Below are 17,799 nucleotides of genomic sequence, written 5' to 3'. Positions count from 1 at the left end.
AGCAGGATATTCCTTAGTTATTAAGGGCATACTTTTGTAACTGAAGCAAGACACCTTTAAGACATGGATTAGGTGGTAATTTTACTTGGCTTCTGTAGAATAGTAAAATGGCGCTTTGTCTTTTCCTCCCCGATGGATACAAAAACAACAGACATATGAGTCAAACCCCAGTCGTTGGACCTGAGAGAGATTTTATCTCGGGGTTAGTTTTCCTTCTTAGTAAAATAAGCATGCAGTGTGGTAGCCTGATAGTTTTAATCTTGGGCTAAACTTTCCTTTGAGTGGGTTTCTTGCCCCTAGCTGAGAAGAAAATAGCATCTTTTTAAAACTTATTTTTAAGAACTGCTTTTACAAGAGATGTCAGTGGTCCTCCCTATACACTGTACAAGCCATATGCAAACCCAGGTGTACTGGTAATTCTTGTTGCTAAGGATCGTAAAAGGGTTTTTTCTTAAATAGATAATGGCCAACAACTTTTGTTATCTAAGTTTGGCAGAATAATGAATGTGAAGAATTTAGTCTTTTGAAAGTGGGAAGATGAAGAAAGCTATTTGAAGCAGTTGCCTTTTCTCATGTCTCATGTGGAAATCCCATGGTCTGCTGTAAGTTTTGTAGATGCTTCTAATCACGTTTACTGCTAAATGTTACAATCACTTAAGTCTGACAATTAGATCTTGCTATCTACATCAAAATGGATAGCCTTCTGCGGGTAAAGGGCTGAGAACAGTAATTTTAATATCCCTGAAAACAGTTCTTGCTTTAAACTATCTTGATATGGATATATTTATGATACTGAATGAATATGCTGTTTCTGATAAATAAAAATGCTTTCCATTTTCTAATCAAGTAGGTTGCTTACTCACTTTCACAATTGGCAATTAGAATTTTGTGTGGAAAATAGGCTGTCGGTTTTTAAGGCTGGAGCAATTTATATGCTAGTGACTTTGTATTAATTTTGAGCAGAATCTTCACCAAGGACGGAAATTCGGGGATAATTAATGCCCAATGAAGCAGATCCTTTTAAGGATCTTGGGATGTTCTGTTCCAGCTTAATGGTGACTTCAGAACCTCCAGTAAAATATCTACTTGAACTGTCCTGTAACTTTTAATGGTCCCCTTTAGTCCTACATGAATTATGAAAAAAATGACTACCACATAATAGAATTTCTTGTCTGGAGTGAGGATAATGGTCTAGTGGAGAAAAGTCCTGAATTGCATCTATACAGTGTTCCCTCACTTATCATGGGGGTTACATTCCAGGACCACCCGCAATAAGTGAAAATCCGTGAAGTGGGGATGCTATATTTATTTTAATATTTATACATTATATTTAGTATTATACACGATTTTAAGTCTTTATCAACCAATTGTTTGTTGACAAATCGCCTCCTTCTTCTCCCGTTGCCGCTTGGTCTCCTTTTCTCTCCCTTCAGCTTCTCCTTCCTCCCTTCCTTAGGCTGTAAATTGAATTTTTTTATTATTTATAATATTATTTTAAAATTTATTGAAAAACAGCGAATCTGTGAAAAGCAAACCGCAAAATAGTGAGGAAACACTGTATAGCCATTTTGAAACAAATACAATTTCTCATTCTATTAGTAGATGGCTTTGTTTTTCCTTTCCCATAATACTAGTCAAACATTCCGTAAATAACATTAGATGGTAGGAATTTGCATACTTTTTCCTACATATGTCTTGCATACACAGCTACAGAAAGATATATAGCCTCCAGATTCATTTCAGAGAAGTAGTAGACTTGAGTCCTCAAGTAAATCTTACACAGAAATTTTAAAATACTGATGTTTTGATTCCAGTCTGTTGAAAACAAGTAGAAGCTTAAATAGTGACGTTTTCAGGGCTTCCTAGAGGAAATCTAAATAGCATCACAGGAGTCTTAAGCAGGTCTGCTGAATACCTAAAGAAATAACAAAAACTGAGAACACAGATTTAGTTTCAACGCTTCATTAAAAGCCCTGCTCCTTGTGAACATTTGGCCAAGGACATGAAGTAGGTCCTTGGAACGTTAAGCACCTATTTTAAAAATGACAAGTAATGGCATGCATCTAAAAAGAAACTGGCAAGCAATGCAGCTTGCACAGTATCAGTGCTCTAACTTGGAAATTATAGTTAACAAGAAGCAGTGCTAACAGTCAGCACTATTGCCAGAATCCGCTTGAACTGGAGTGGAGCTGTACTCCTTCCTTGAATATAGGTACCTGCATCTTTAAATCTTGCAGGAAGTGTCTAGTATCTCCTACAAGGTCCACTGGGATGCCACAACAGCTAGGGAAGTGTTGCTTGGTGCCATGCTGTCTCCCTGCCTGTGACAAATAGCTCTAGCTCAGCGGTTCTCAACCTGTGGGTCCCCAGGTGCTTTGGCCTACAACTTCCAGAAATCCCAGCCAGTTTACCAGCTGTTAGGATTTCTGGAAGTTGAAGGCCAAAACGCCTGGGGACCCATAGGTTGAGAACCACTACTAGCTAGTGTTAAACACCAAAGAAGAAGGTGAGAATAGAAGTACACTGTTTATGATCTTGTCCTGTATGGGATTAGTATTAGTGTTTTCACTCAAATGTGAGGTATTTGCTCGCTAGCACACTTTAACAATTTAGCCTAAATGGTGGATTTATTTTCCTGAGATTCAATCTGTAACGAAAAAAGCACTGCAGGGACAGCTCACAAGAACATCAGAATGTTCAGAGTTAATTAAAAAAATTGAAATTCAGTAATGACTGGGAACACACCCACAAGAAATACCAGAATGGTTTGGGCTGGAACTCAAGCTCTCCACAGTGTTGCATTGTACTGTGAAACCTTTAGCAGCTACCATTTGTGGAAATTGCCCCAATTGAAATAACTTCTACACAGCTGAGGAAAAACAGCTGCCGTACAGTGCACAATTTCAATTTAATGCTGGGAGACATCCCATGTGAAACCCGGTAGGGCTTCCTATGTTCAGCTTTGTTCAGCACCTGGCATACTACTTAGTGCCCTGATGAGTATTGGACGGGTACCTTTACTATGACAGTAGCATGTTGGTGCATTATTCAGGTATTCAATTATTTGTGTGTGTGTGTTTTCATATTGCCATTATGGTCCCATTAATTTCATACTGTTTTAGGCAAGAAATACTAGTGTGGCTTTGCCAGTTTCTTCCTCTGAAATAGCACCTTCAGCACCTGGTATTCATTGGCAATCTTCCACCAAGCAATAATCAGACTTTAGGTTCCAAGGTGGGGTCTGGTGCTTTTAGAATATTTAGTTTGTACCTCATTAATATTCATATTACAGAGGAGCAATTCTAACTTTTATTTAGGTTGATTGCTGGTGTTAAATTGTAAACAATGAGTTTATTGCTACTTGTATTTACATCTACAGAATTGTGTACAGATCTGGTTTTAGAGAACAGGGCTAACCCCTCTTAAAATTAGCTTAAATGTTACACTTCTACCATGCCTTTCCGCTTAGAGATCTCTCAAGATAATTTACATTATTTAAAAGGCAATGTGTGAGTAGAGAGGATCATCATTTTCATTAACAGTTGGACACTATTGTCAGTTTTTAGAATCAAAGCATTTGACCATACAGTTATCAACTGGAGTCATTTGATCACTTCTTGCAGATCACACAATTTTTACTGCACTTGTCTTAAGCAGAAAACTTGAAGGAAGTTGTGGTGCTATATTCCTCTCCTGGGTGCAGCAAAACATTTGGGAAATGAACCTGTAAAATAGAAAAATGCATCTTTAAAAAAAATCTACATATAAAAATAGCATGTTGCTGAGAATTGGTCTATCAAGCACAAAGCAATACGCTTCAAGGTTGAAATGGAAGAAACGTAAGAAGGGCATACTATTTTTTAGATAAAGCCATTTTCTCATCCTCAAAATTAAGTTTATTCAAGGTAAAGTACTATCTTGCTGATAATGATTTGAACCCCAAGATAAGGCATGACCAGATATTATTGTGTGTGGCACTGTGCTGGTTTAAAATCAAAATAACAACATACCTGATTCACCGCATCTGGCCAGTTCTGAGTTTCAAGACAGAAACCGGAATGCTTAGGATATACATGGCCTCCTTTGCCCTTTAAGGTGCCGTCTAAGGAATTTCCAGTGTAAAACTGAATGCCAGGCTGAGTTGTGTAAACTTCTATCATCCTGCCACTAGAGGGATGGTAAGCTCTGAAAAGAAAGCCACTGTTAATAAAAACTCAAGGTTGCAGACTGACTTTTAAAAAAGTTATTCTTTAGAACGTATTATTCTGTTATATGAGAAACGGTAACTGTGTTCTACTCTTGAAAGGGTTACTGAGTAATTGGTAACTTTAAAAAATCACTTAAATCCATACCCTTAACTACATTTGCCTCTGGTGGCGCAATCCTATATGTATTTGCTGAACTGTAAGGGAGATTCATACCATCTCATTCCAGCCGGATTTCTGCAGAAATAAAATTATCCCATTTGGACTTTGGGAATCTTAATTGGCACATACTATGAGTCCCCTCTTGGAGATAGGGTGGGATATAATTTTTTTATTATTATCATGCTCCTTTTTCTATCTAGTGGCAATTAAATATTCCTCATTTTTAATTATTGTTTTCTGATGTTGTAAGTCACGATAGCATATTTTATGAAGAGTGGTATAAATAAAATGAAATAAAAGGATATGGGCTGATTCAGATTGACCCTATGTAGAAAACGAAGCTGGTGGATTCCAGTTGCTGGTGAAGCTTTAAAGTATCCAAGGTGCTGAACCTATTTTGTGTTTAGCATTGTGTTGCCCGCTTTTGGTCCAAAACGATTTAGCTGTTTGTGATTCCTTTATTTTATCACTTTTAAACTTATTTATTATGCAATGCTTTTGACACGAAATAAAGCATTAAACAACTGATAGCTCATTTAGAATCATACTATGTTGGAGGAGAATCCATCAGACACTATTGCTATTTTTACCTTGCACAGAAGCGAGGCTTTTTCGTCTGTTTCAGACAAAAATTGTGGTCAAACCCACTGAGGTGAAACTTCTGCAAATGTCTCCCAAGCTCCACTGGTTTTCTCAGATCAAAGGCTGTGCCCTCCACAGAAGCAACTTCTCCTGGTGAAGAGATCAGAACACAACAATAACAAATGACTACCTAAGTATTGTCAGCATTACCAAATCCAATAGTTAATGAATAAATTAAAATATGGTTCAGGAGCGGCTAATTTAGAATCAATGAAGAAAAACAAATGTTAATTGCATCTACTTTTTAAAGGGAAAGTCTGCTGGACATCAGGGGAAACAAGCACCTAATAATGTCCCTTAAAACACTTATATTATTTGTAAGATTTGTCTGTATTGGCTCAATGCAGCTAACATAATTTCTGAATGCTCATGCCGTAATACATATCGGTATGTTCATCTTTGGGATTCTGCATAAGCAACAGAAAGTAAGTTTACTGCCAGTTTTGTAATTCATTTCTCACTGGCATCAGTACAGTCCTTGGAAAGTGACCTTTAAAAAGTAATTTATTGTCTTTACTCAGTATAATGTTAGCCTTGTTGCATTGATTTAAAAATAGCATTATAAATTTGGTGCAATTGCTTTACGAAACTTCAGAGGTTATTCTTTGTTTTGCTGACTGAATAGCATTGAGCTCAGGATAAGCATCCTATGCTGAGCCTATTTTTCTACCATTGCTTACAGAAGCTCATTAGAATAAACCTCTAGCTCTCCAGATCATGAAGTGTCAATCTTAAACCAACCTGTGGGGATCTGAGTTTCATCTACTGGCAGGTAAGAATCTGCATCTATGGTAAATTCATGGTCATAGATACTCTGTGACCCCTGAAATATATAAAAAAGAAATGTAAGATCAGACAGGAAGATGAAAATATAGATTACTTGTATACTTAATTTGTTTTTGTTTTTTGCCAATTGCAGCAGTGAATCAAGGCAAAGGTGTTTCAAGCTCAAAACTAATTTAGATTGTCATCTAGAGTGGGTCTAGAGCAGGGGTGGATCTAGAACAGGAATATGGGGTGTAATTAAACCAAACATTGGCCAGCCACAACGGAAAGTGACTAGAATGTCTTTCCTAGTTTTTGAAAAAATACTACTACAGGTCCAGCAGAGGTGAGATGGAGAGTATGGTAACATGATTGGCTATTCTTGGGGTTTCCCATTTCTTTCCATATGGGAAGAACCACTGGAGCCTAGGAGCCACACTAAGAGCCGTCATGTGTGCCTGTAGAATACACCATTCCCACCTCAGTTCTAGGCTCAATGAAATTATGAAACCCATCAGTGAGTTGAAAGGATAGAAAGGGCACAACATATTCAATTTTTCAACTGCCATTACACATAAGCAACCAAGAAGCTTCTGTTTGGTTCACTTAATGGTTTTCAAAAGAGGCATCTGTATAAAGTTTAATAGCTTTTTCCAAAGCTCAACTCAGGATGTTCTTTTGAAGATCAAATGGCTTGGACCCTGTGCAATCTAAGGATACCTTTTTCAAATTCTGTAGACTTGAGTTCAGGCTCCACATCCCCTCACCTACAGAGATAGTACATCTACTTCAGGGGTGGGGAACTTTTTTCTGCTAAGGGCCATTTTGGATATGTATAATATTCATGGGTCATTCTTTACTCGTTCAGTCGTTTTCGACTCTGTGACCTCATGGACCAGTCCACGCCAGAGCTCCCTGTCGGCCATCGCTGCCCCCAGTTCCTTCAAGGTCGAGCCAGTCACTTCAAGGATACCGCCCATCCATCTTGCCCTTGGTCGGCCTCTCTTTTTCCTTCCATTTTCCCCAGCATCGTGATCTTTTCTGAGTTTTCCCGTCTTCTCATGATGTGGCCAAAATACTTCAGCTTTGCCTCTAGTATCCTTCCCTCCAGAGAGCAGTTGGGCATTATTTCCTAGAGGATGGACTGGTTGGATCTTCTTGTGGTCCAAGGCACTCTCAGGATTTTCCTCCAGCACCAAAGTTCAAAAGCATCTATCTTCCTTCGCTCAGCCTTCCTCATGGTTCAGCTCTCGCTGCCATAGGTTACTATGGGGAATACCATTGCTTTCACTATGCGGACCTTCATGGGTCATACCTGTATGTATATATGTATTATAAATAATTATAAAATTATATGTTAAAATTAAGTTAAAGTTTCCAAAGGCTGTGTGGCACAGACAGCTGCCCGAGTGCACAAGTTTATCAGCTTCCACTCAGCCAACAAAAACAAACAGAAGAAGCAGAACGCGTCTGCGCAAGGAGAGGAACCCAGAAGTGGCTTGAGTCTGAATAGTAAGCAGCACCCATCCCACAGAAGAATCAGTGTGGCAGCTCAGGAGCAACAGGAACAAAGTTAAGTTGGTGGACTGGGGCAGACATCCTTCCCTGCACTGGACCAGACCAAACTATCTCATGAGCCTTATGTGGCCCGTGGACCAGACATTGCCCACCCCTGCAGTTATCATCATAGACGATCTCTCCTCACGGTTGAGTATGATTGTGAGTCTGTAAGTGACTGTAGAGAACTATTCTGGATTTGCATGGTCTTTCACAATAAGGACATAGATTTCCAGATGGAAGTTGGACACGACCAGGGTTTGTTTGACACGCCTTTTTTGGCACATTTCTCCCTATTCATGCCTCTTTAAAATCCATGTTGTCATTGATTAATATCTGACATTCAGTTTCAGTGCTTGGGAGCCTGAGCTTCCCAATTCTGTGTTTATTCTACATTTTTAAGGTTAGCTTTAAGACCATCTTTAAATCTTGCTGTCCACTGATTTGGAAGACTGATTGGGCATTCAGACAATGTGGCTGGTCCAGCAAAGTTGATGGTGGAAGATCTTCACTTAAATGCTGATGGTCTTGGCTTCTTCCAGAAAGCTGACATTTATCTGCCTGTCATCCCAAGAGATTTGCAAGATTTTTTGAAAACAACACTGATGGAATTGTTCCAGAAGATGAGTGACATTTGTAGACACGGTATGCTCTGCTGGGAAATTCTTTCCAAAATCCCCACAGGCAGAAATTGTAAGTTAAATGCCTGAGAGGCAAAGGCATATTATCCACTAGGGCAGGGAAGGAGGAGGAGCAAGGAGAAAAATGTCTAGGTCAAGAATAGCAACCTGCTTCCCTCCTGCAGTGCTGCCAAATTCAACAGCTCCCCTTTATCCCTGTGCCAATCCTACAACCACAACAAACCAGGCAATAAGGATCCACGCAAATCATGGCCAGGGATCCTGTGAAAGAAGCAGCACTCCTGCCAATCCAGCCTTCAAAAGAGCAGAAAGGGCCAGAGGGCAGCCAGGGTTTCTAAAACCTCTGGCCCCATCCTCTCCCTGTGACTTGCCTCAGCAAACACACACCTTGCCTCTCATTGACACACTTCATTTAAATTGTAATTTGTTAGAGGTAACTATGTTGCTTTATTACTCTTTACTTATGAACTCTATATCCGATGCATACCTGACCTGCAAGATTGAAGTATGAATGGTTGGTCAGATTGACTGGTGTGGTCTTACTGCTTTGAGCTCTATAATGTATTGTTAGTTCAGCATTCTTCAGGGTATACGTCACCCACACTTTCAGTTCACCGGGGTATCCCTCTTCACCATCGGGACTTATTCTGAAAAACCTTACACCTTCTGGAAGTACTTCTGGAGTCCAGACAGCCTGCAACACAATTAACAAGCATTGGTGATCTGGGATGGAATTGTCCTCGTTGGCTAGAGTAGATCGACATACCTCAAAGACATGTGTGCTCTAACTCTGCATGTTAGAATCAAAGACCACTCCTGGGATTAAATATTTTAAAGAAAAAGGGAATCTGGGCAACTTTCCATGAAGCGCATACTCAATAGTAATCAGTTTAGCATGCCTTGCTTCTTCTGTTCTATATTATTAGAACAACACAACTCACTTATCTCTTGGTTTCTTAACTTGGATCCCTAGCTCCTTTTCTCTACTTGTGATGAACTAAAAATGTACCACTGAAAAAAAGGTGACCATTGAGGGTTAGAAAATAAGGAACTTCATGAAATTGAAGACTTTGAACCCAGCCTAGAACAGTTGAAGATTGGTTTCATCTCAGCCTAAAGTAGGTGCAGGTGCCCCTCAAAAGTCCCTCTCATGTGTTATTCATGAAAATATGTGTCAGAGAAGAGACTACACTTAATGAGATCAGTGATGCTCCACCAAAGATGGAATATTTTTGATTCTGATCAAAGGGAGAGATTGTTAACTGCCATCAAGCCAACTTTGCAGACTCAGAGCCATGGTTTCCTTGGCTGAATGTGGCCTTCCTCTTCTCTTGTGCCTTCTACCTTTTCTATTTAATCATGTCTTCTCATGATCTGGCCAAAGTATAACTACCTCACGGAATTATAAGTAATTTATTTCACAATTTAAGTTTTGTGTAACACACACCATAACATTTGTTTGTAAATATATGAAAAATATGATTACAACTAAAATTAACAGAGCAAAAAAAATTAATCAAAATGGTAGGAAGGGGGCAGACTTGTTCCAAAAAACAACAAAATTGCCAGATGTTAATTATGCTGCAGTAAGTACGCATGCATGCACACAGTCATATCGGCTAGCTATATTTATAGAAAAAGACAATATGGCCATTTGGTTTAGAAGCATATTCTGTCTGATGCTTAGCTTGTAGTCCAGCAGAAGCCCAAACTAGCTTCTCCCATCAAAGAAAGCCTTCAGAAGATGTTTTTAGAAACCTCAAGTTGTCCCACCAGTGAAATTCTCTAAAAATGTTATCACCTCTCTACAAATATATTTAGTACGAGAAAATTGCAATTCAAAATACTAGTTTTGCTCTATTGCTACACTAAAACATGCTACAAATTGCCTGAATATTTTGGGAATGCCTTTTCTATCCTCAAAGCATTATCCCAACTGTCCTTTAACATGGGCAAAGAGGTTCTCCTTCAAAGGCCTCACAAAAGAAATGAAGCTTAAAATGTTTAATAACAGGGCTTTTTTGGGAGTGGGTTCATTCTATTGGTATGTTATATGTGTATATGTTCACCTGAATTTATCATTTGGACAATGTAATAATATTTTATCTAAATATATGTAAATAAGTTCTGAATATGGAGTGTGATGTCCTAGGGATTTAGATATAACAAGGTTTTTGATTAGTGGTTTTCAATGGATGCTTTAGACTTTAACTATCAGAAGCTCCAGCCAAAATGAAACTGAGGACCAAGACATCGAGGTGGGAGTCAAAAACCACTTGCTCTGAATCGTATATATTGAGATTATTTTACCTCTCAGACATTTACTTGCTTTGTTGTAAACTGTCTACAAGCTGGTTTTATATATAGTGCACCATATCTCATTAAGATCTGACAGTTTGAAGAACTAATGAAGACAGATCTTGCTTGAATATGCTACCAGACAAGACACACAGAAAAATAAACAACCAAGAAATGACTACTGATTTAAATAAATAGTGACATTATTGAACACTGGCATGTTTACCTTGTCAAAGCCTTTTATACCCCCATGCAGACTGTTGGGTCCATTGTTGAGAGCCAAGTGATACTCCCGTCCTTCAACCACAAACTTTCCTTTGGCAATTCTGTTAGCAACCCGTCCAACAACGGCTCCAAAATAGGGGTTCTTTTGGATGTACCCTGAAAATAGTATCAAATACCAACAGGGAGAGTGCATTGCCAGTTAATTACTTTCCAAAAAAAGTAGAATGATCAAATCATAGCTATTTAAAATTTTGATGTAAATTCAGATTATGATTTCAATCAGCAAGGGAAAAGCCTGATTGAATACTACTGATTTAAATAATGTTGCTCCCACAACATTTCTTCACGTATTGTTAACAATGATGCAGATCTGATCTCTAAGATATGTTAACACAACTCAGTACCACAATTTACAACAACTAGAAAGATACAGTATGTATATTTGTCCTTTTATTAATTTAGGAAAGACGGGATGAGCAACCATTATCTGGAATCCTTTAGTCCAAAATATTCCAATACTCAAAACTATATGTGCCTTCTGATGGTTCAACATACACAAACATGATGGCATACACAACATTATTATCTATAAAATTACCTTCAGGTTATGTGTATAAAGTGTATATGAAACACAAATGAATTTCATGTTTAGACTTGGGTACCATCTGCAAAATATCTCATTATGCATGTATATGCAGGCATTCCAAAGTGCAAAAAGAAAAACCCCAAAGCCTGATATCCAAAACACATCTGACCCCAAGCATTTCAGATAAGGAATCCTCAAACTATAGAATAATATGTCTTTCCCTCATACAACACTGGGATCCATACACACAGACCCGAAATCCACCATGCCTGACCTAGGACTGTAGAAAGGACCCCTCTCCATTCTAGCTGCCATTGATTGAGGAAGAGAAGAACAGGCAGGCACAGCTCCTTCATGCTCAGGCCCAGGGTCAGGAATATGGCCACCTCCAACCCAACTGCCACTACCCTGACCTTGAAGGGACAGAAGAAGAGAAAGGCATAGCTCCATCTTGCCTAGGTCCAGAAGCAGATGAAACGGCCTCTCTCCTTCTTGACTGGCCTTGGAGAAGTGGTTCTCAACTTGTATATCCCCCAGATGGTTTGGCCTTCAATTCCCAGAAATCCTAACGGCTGGTAAACTGGCTGGAGTTTCTGGGAGTTGTAGGCCAAAACACCTGGGGACCCAAAGGTTGAGAACCACTGCCTTAGAGGAAGAGAAGAAGAAGAACGCACTGTTCCATCACACTCAGGTGATCCAGTAACATATTAAAAGCCCTCCCTCAATCCCAACTGCCATTGCCCTGGCGGGACAGAAGAAGAGTAGGATCAGCTCTATCACAACTAGGAGCAGAAGGATATGAAAGGTCCTTCCTCCATCCGAACTGCCACTCCCCTGGCCTTGGAGGGAGTGAGGAGCAGATCCAACACACCAAGGTCCATCGTGCCTAGGTCCTCCTGACTGCCTCTGAGAGAGAAAAGAGGCAACATTTGTTGAAGTTGAGCCCCATCCTCACTACTTTCCCCTTTTGACTTGTATGTCAATTTAAGCTTAAAAACGGCAGTAGATACCGAGAACTGGGAAGCCCTGGACCTCATAGCGTTCTCACTGGAGGTCAGCTGTTACCAACAATTCTGTGGTGGAATTCGAAGAGGCACAAATAGAGGGTGAAAGGGAGAAACGTGTCAGGAGGAAGGCGCGTCAAGCTAACCCTTGTTGGGACCACTTTCCATCTGGAAACCAATGTCCTCACTGCGGAAGAACATGCGGATCAAGAATAGGTCTCTAAAGTCACCTACGGAGCCAATGACAAGATACTTGGAAGGCAATCATACTCGGCCATGAGTTCTAGCCTATGATTATGTATGTCATGTCGTATTTAGACTGTATGCCGAGGACAGTGAAATGTCAAAATGACAATTTGAAGGATGCTCTGGGGAACCTTTTGACAAAAGGTTGGGATATAAAAACAACAAAGAAATACATAATCTGGAACTCAATTTGACCTTCTGGATGAAAGAGGCTCCCACCCTTAGTCGGTAGGGTTTCTTTCCAGACAAAGCCATAATCTGAGGAGGAAACCAAGTTAGTCTTTTCCAGCATGGAAAGCATTGCTAGGTGGCATGAGGTAGAATTCAAAGCTAGATCAGCATGGGCAAACCTAGGCCCTCCAGGTGTTTTGGACTTCAACTCCCACAATTCCTAACAGCCAGTAGACTGTTAGGAATTGTGGGAGTTGAAGTCCAAAACACCGGGAGGGCTGAAGTTTGCCCATGCCTGTACTAGATCCTCCTCCTTTATTCATGTTAAAAGCATTTCAATACAATTTAAAATCCAAAAATACACAAATATTAAAATAGAACATCAGTAATATTAATTAAAAAGTAACCGTTAAAATCCATAAAATAGATTAAAACTTATTCAAAGCTAAAACCACAGCACTCCTTTACTTTATCGTAAAAACCTTATTCTTTCAAACCTGCCTGTATAAAAAGGTTTTAGCCATTTTAGCCTCTTGGAAACGAAGCAGGGTCTGACATGATTAGTCCCCAGAGAGGAGTCCACCAACAAATGCCAAGTGCCGTAGACTATATTTCAAAGGAAATAAATGGCAAACTACATTCAAATATCCCTTGACAAAGAAAACCCTATAAAATTAATGGGGCCACCATAAGCCGACAGGCAATTTGAAGAGACATACACACATTAGATAGAAGTATGGTGGGCAGCATTATGTAATGTTCTGCACTGGGCTGAGCTTTCACAACACAGAGGAGAAAACAGAAGTTCCTGGTTCTAGTTCTGACACTTCTTAGGATTGGGGACTGGGTTACTGATGCTAACTCCCCTCATTATGTTTGTATGATTTATTTATTTATTTGTTTACAGTATTTATATTCCGCCCTTCTCACCCCGAAGGGGACTCAGGGCGGATCACATTATATACATACAGGGCAAACATTCAATGCCCATAAACACATCGAATCGAGACAGAGACAGACAGACAGACGCAGAGGCAAGTTAACCTTCTCCTGAGGGGATGTTCGATTCTGGCCACAGGGGGGAGCAGCTGCTTCATCACCCACTCTGATGGCACTTCCTCACTTCCTCATTCCAACGTCGTAAATTAGTTAAATTTGCCTCCCCACTTTTTATAAGTGGTACCTTATTTCCTACTTGATAGATGCAACTATCTTTCGGGTTGCTAGATCAGCAACGAGCAGTGGCTATATTTTGTTTTTAATTGACGGGTGCTCACCCCGCCACGGGCTGGCCTCGAACTCATGACCTCATGGTCAGAGTGATTTATTGCAGCAGCTGCTCAACAGCCTGCGCCACAGCCCGGCCCCCTCATATCCCCCCATATGAGGATATGTTTGCGTGCAAACTGGGCTCTGGCAGTTTGGGGAACAGAGTTAATTATTCGTAAGTTGTGGCTTCACAATAACAGCACAGAATCCAGCGTACGTGCAAGCCTCATATAAGAAACAGCCAAAAAGCCAAGTAGGAAACAAGAACCTGTCCACTTCCCTGATGGTGTTCTTACTTCCCTTCAGACACAGCAGACCGATAACACTATTTTATTTATCGTGTCAGAAGTGAATGGAGGATACAGTTGCAAATGTATTTAAAAATACAAAGTTAAAAACTTGTCATTACAGTATACTAAATTTCCTTTGACTAGAAGCTGTCCACTTGGAGTGTCTCTGGTGTTGCTGTGAGAAGAGCCTCCATTGTGCATATGGTGCAATGCTCCAGTTGGATTCCTTCCCAGGTAATCCTCAGAATTCGAGATGCTTGTCTGTTCTTAAAGTGAAAAGCACACATCTATTATTTTAGATGGGTTAGGGATCAGCTGGTTTTCCCTGTAATAGGCAGTAAGAGCACCTAAAGCTTCGGAAAGCTTCTGTTCAACCATTTCAAAACTCCCTGAGCAGTGATGGCACAATCGTCAGCATAGATGAAACTCTCTGTCCCTTCTGGCAGTGGCTAGTTATTTGTGTGAATGTTGAACACTGATGGAGCAAGCACGCTCCCCTGAGGCAGGCCGTTCTTCTGTCTTCGCTATCTGCTTCTCTGACCCTGGAACTCAACAAAAAAGCTCCTGTTTTGTAGCAGATTTTCTATGAAACACGTGAAGTGATAGCCCTTTGTAATAACACTAAATAACATGATTTTTGTTTCAGGGTTATAAATGTAATTTTTTAATTGGCTGCTTAAGCAGCTGAGGGGGGAAAGGAAAGGGCCCAAGGCTGTTAGGATTTGTGGGAGTTAAAGTCCAAAACGCCTGGAGGGCCCAAGTTTGCCCATGCCTGGTTTAAACCTATGAAATAAAGAGTTTGAAAACTTCTATAATTTGAAATACATCAACAATGCAGCAGTGAAAAAGCAAATTAGGAATAGCATGGAAAGCGGATTATGGCACTAATTTAAACCTACCTTCCAGGTGGTCAAAGCCCAGAACAATGTCTGCAAATTTGCCATCCCTGTCTTTGGTTTCCAAGGCAGTGATTATGCAGCCTAAAGAGATGATTTCCACTTTAACCGCGTCTGACTTGAGCAGGAATTTTTCCACGGTCCCTCTGCCATCACGACATTCCCCGAAACTCTCTCTCTTTACTTCTGTCATTGCTTCCCCTTTAAAAGCAGAAGCTGGCCTATGGGAAAGAAAAACAGAAAAAGAGAGGTTAATAATTAAGTAAGTCCAGAGATTACTTAAGGAAAAGTAGGACTTTGGCTTTAAGGATGTTGGCAACAGGTGAAGAATATGTCACCTGGCAGGCGATTGATGTGGGAGAAGCAGTTGTGTGGCAAAACCTGTCTTCATATCATCAGGATTTAATCACTAGAATAAAGGGGTGTTGAAGAAGCTGATGAAGAAACACAACGCACAAACTAGCTACAGACCCACTAAGAAAATCCAACAAATGCTGTGTTCAGCTAAGGACAAGAGATATCCGTATACCATGCAGCTGTGGACAAGTCTACATAGGGACCACCAAACACAGCAGCATTGCCCAGACACGAATCAAGGAACATGAAAGGCACTGCAGACTAAGTCAACCAGAGAAGTCCGCCACAGCAGAGCACTTGGTGAACCAACTTGGACACAGCATATTATTTGAGAACACAGAAATGCTGGACCACTCTAACAACCACCATGTCAGATGACACAGAGAAACCATTGAAGTCCACAAGCATGTGGACAATTTCGACAGAAAGGAGGAAACCATGAAAATGAACAAAATCTTGCTACCAGTATTTAAAAACTCTAAAATCAGGACAGTAAACAAAGAACAACATTCAGAAGAAAGGGGAATTTCAGACAGAAAACAATCAGGATCAGCTAACACCACCCAACAAAGGATTCCCCCAGGTAGGAAGCAGCCAGGCTTTGAAGCTGCAAGGCCATTCAATGCTAATCAAGGTGGCCAATTGCAACATTCACACTTGCCTCAAGCAGACAAGAGTTCTTTCTCCCACCCTGGACATTCCACAGATATATAAACCCCACTTGCCTAGTTACAACCTCTGAGGATGCTTGCCATAGATGTGGGTGAAATGTCAGGAGAGAATGCTTCTGGAACATGGCCATACAGCCTGGAAAACTCACAGCAACCCAAAGGGGTGTTTATTAAGAAACAAATCTCTGCAACAAACAGACTTGTCTCCTAAAGGCACGTCTACATTAATAATTAATTACAGTAGAGTCTCACTTATCCAACATAAATGGGCCGGCAGAACGTTGGATAAGTGAATATGTTAGATAATAAGGAGGCATTAAGAAAAAGCCAATTAAACATCAAATTGGGTTATGATTTTACAAATTCAGCACCAAAACATCATGTTATACAACAAATTTGACAGAAAAAGTAGTTCAATGCGCAGTAATGTTTTGTAGTACTGTATTTACAAATTTAGCACCAAAATATCACGATATATTGAAAACATTGACTACAAAAATGTGTTGGATAATCCAGAACATTGGATAAGCGAGGGTTGGATAAGTGCGACTCTACTGTAATTAAAGAATTAATAGTCTGACATCACTTTAACTGTCATGGCTCAATGATATGGAATCTGGGGAGCTGCAGTTTGATGCTTTGGCAGAGACGGCTAAGGACTTTGTAAAACTACAACTCCCACAATTGCACAGCCTTGCACCATGTCAATTGAAGTGGTGTCAAACTGCATCAATACTACAATGTAGTTGCAAGATTTGGGCCATTAAACATACTATGGTTGAACGCTCTCAGCCTCAAAAGAATGAAACGGCAAACCCTTTTTGAGCAAGTCTTGTAAAGAAAACTCTGTGATAGATTACTTATAGATTTGGAACAACTCTGGGCGCATCTACATTGCAGAATTCATGAAGTTTGACACCACTTTAACTTACACGGCTCAATTCGATGGAATCCTGGGAGTTGTAGTTTGGGGAGACATTTGTACTCTTGAACAGAAAAGGCTACACTCCTTGTTAAAACTACAACCCCCATAGCATTGAGCCATGGAAGTTAAAGTGGTGTCAAACTGCATCAATTCCACAGTGCAGACAGGTGCACCCTTAAGAGCCCACAGCAACAAAACTGCTGCTCAGTTCAAGAGGACTTGAAACAAGTTCCTCTTCATTCTGTGTACTTACTCTTTAGTAAATGCAAATGGAATTGCAGCTTTTATTTACAGCAACAATCAATGCAGGGCTCTGCAGTTTACGAGGCTCCCAGGCAGCAATCCAAGTAGGAAACTGTTACACAAATATTGCAGGAACAAAATAAAACAGGACCAGTGGCATCGCGAGATTGCTGGAGAATTGCATGCTGGAACTTGTAGTTTAGTCAAATCTAGTTGTATGCCTAGAAATCAGTAGTCTTTCCCTGCAAATTGGGAATCAGATGGGGAGCAGGTAGGAAAATATGTTTTGTTTACTTTCACTCTGCAATCCTATTGCAACCACCCACACCTTGGGAATTCTATATATACATCTGAAATTTGGAATAGCATTTCAGATTGATCATATAAATGGGGTGGGATCAGGCATGGGTAAACCTAGGCCCTCCAGGTGTTTTGGACTTCAATTCCCACAATTCCTAACAGCCGGTAGGCTGTTAGGAATTGTGGGAGTTGAAGTCCAAAACACCTGGAGGGCCCAAGTTTGCCCATGACTATCCTAGACCCTCCTCCTTCTCCTGTCATCCCTGAAAACTAATATTTCCAAGCTTTAAGTGTGTTAGTTGAGGTGTGAAAAAGACTCTCCAGATACTGAGCACTTCTAGGGATC

General features: G+C 40.2%; 1 protein-coding gene across 1 annotated transcript; it reads right to left on the bottom strand.

Moving 5' to 3' along the window:
* Window positions 1-306: 306 nt before the first annotated feature.
* On the bottom strand, window positions 307-17,292 carry galm (galactose mutarotase). The gene is made up of 8 exons (XM_003216101.4): window positions 17,164-17,292; window positions 14,961-15,173; window positions 10,497-10,651; window positions 8,460-8,666; window positions 5,751-5,832; window positions 4,958-5,099; window positions 4,011-4,185; window positions 307-3,724 (listed from the first exon to the last, which is right to left on the bottom strand). The coding sequence occupies exons 2-8, from the start codon at window positions 15,148-15,150 to the stop codon at window positions 3,650-3,652; spliced, it is 1,026 nt and encodes a 341-aa protein (XP_003216149.1). The 5' UTR covers window positions 15,151-15,173; window positions 17,164-17,292; the 3' UTR covers window positions 307-3,649.
* Between the last annotated feature and the right edge of the window lie 507 nt (window positions 17,293-17,799).

Source organism: Anolis carolinensis, chromosome 1 (assembly GCF_035594765.1).
Source record: "Anolis carolinensis isolate JA03-04 chromosome 1, rAnoCar3.1.pri, whole genome shotgun sequence".
Classification (NCBI taxonomy): domain Eukaryota; kingdom Metazoa; phylum Chordata; class Lepidosauria; order Squamata; family Dactyloidae; genus Anolis; species Anolis carolinensis.
This window is presented reverse-complemented; position numbering and strand designations above follow the sequence as displayed.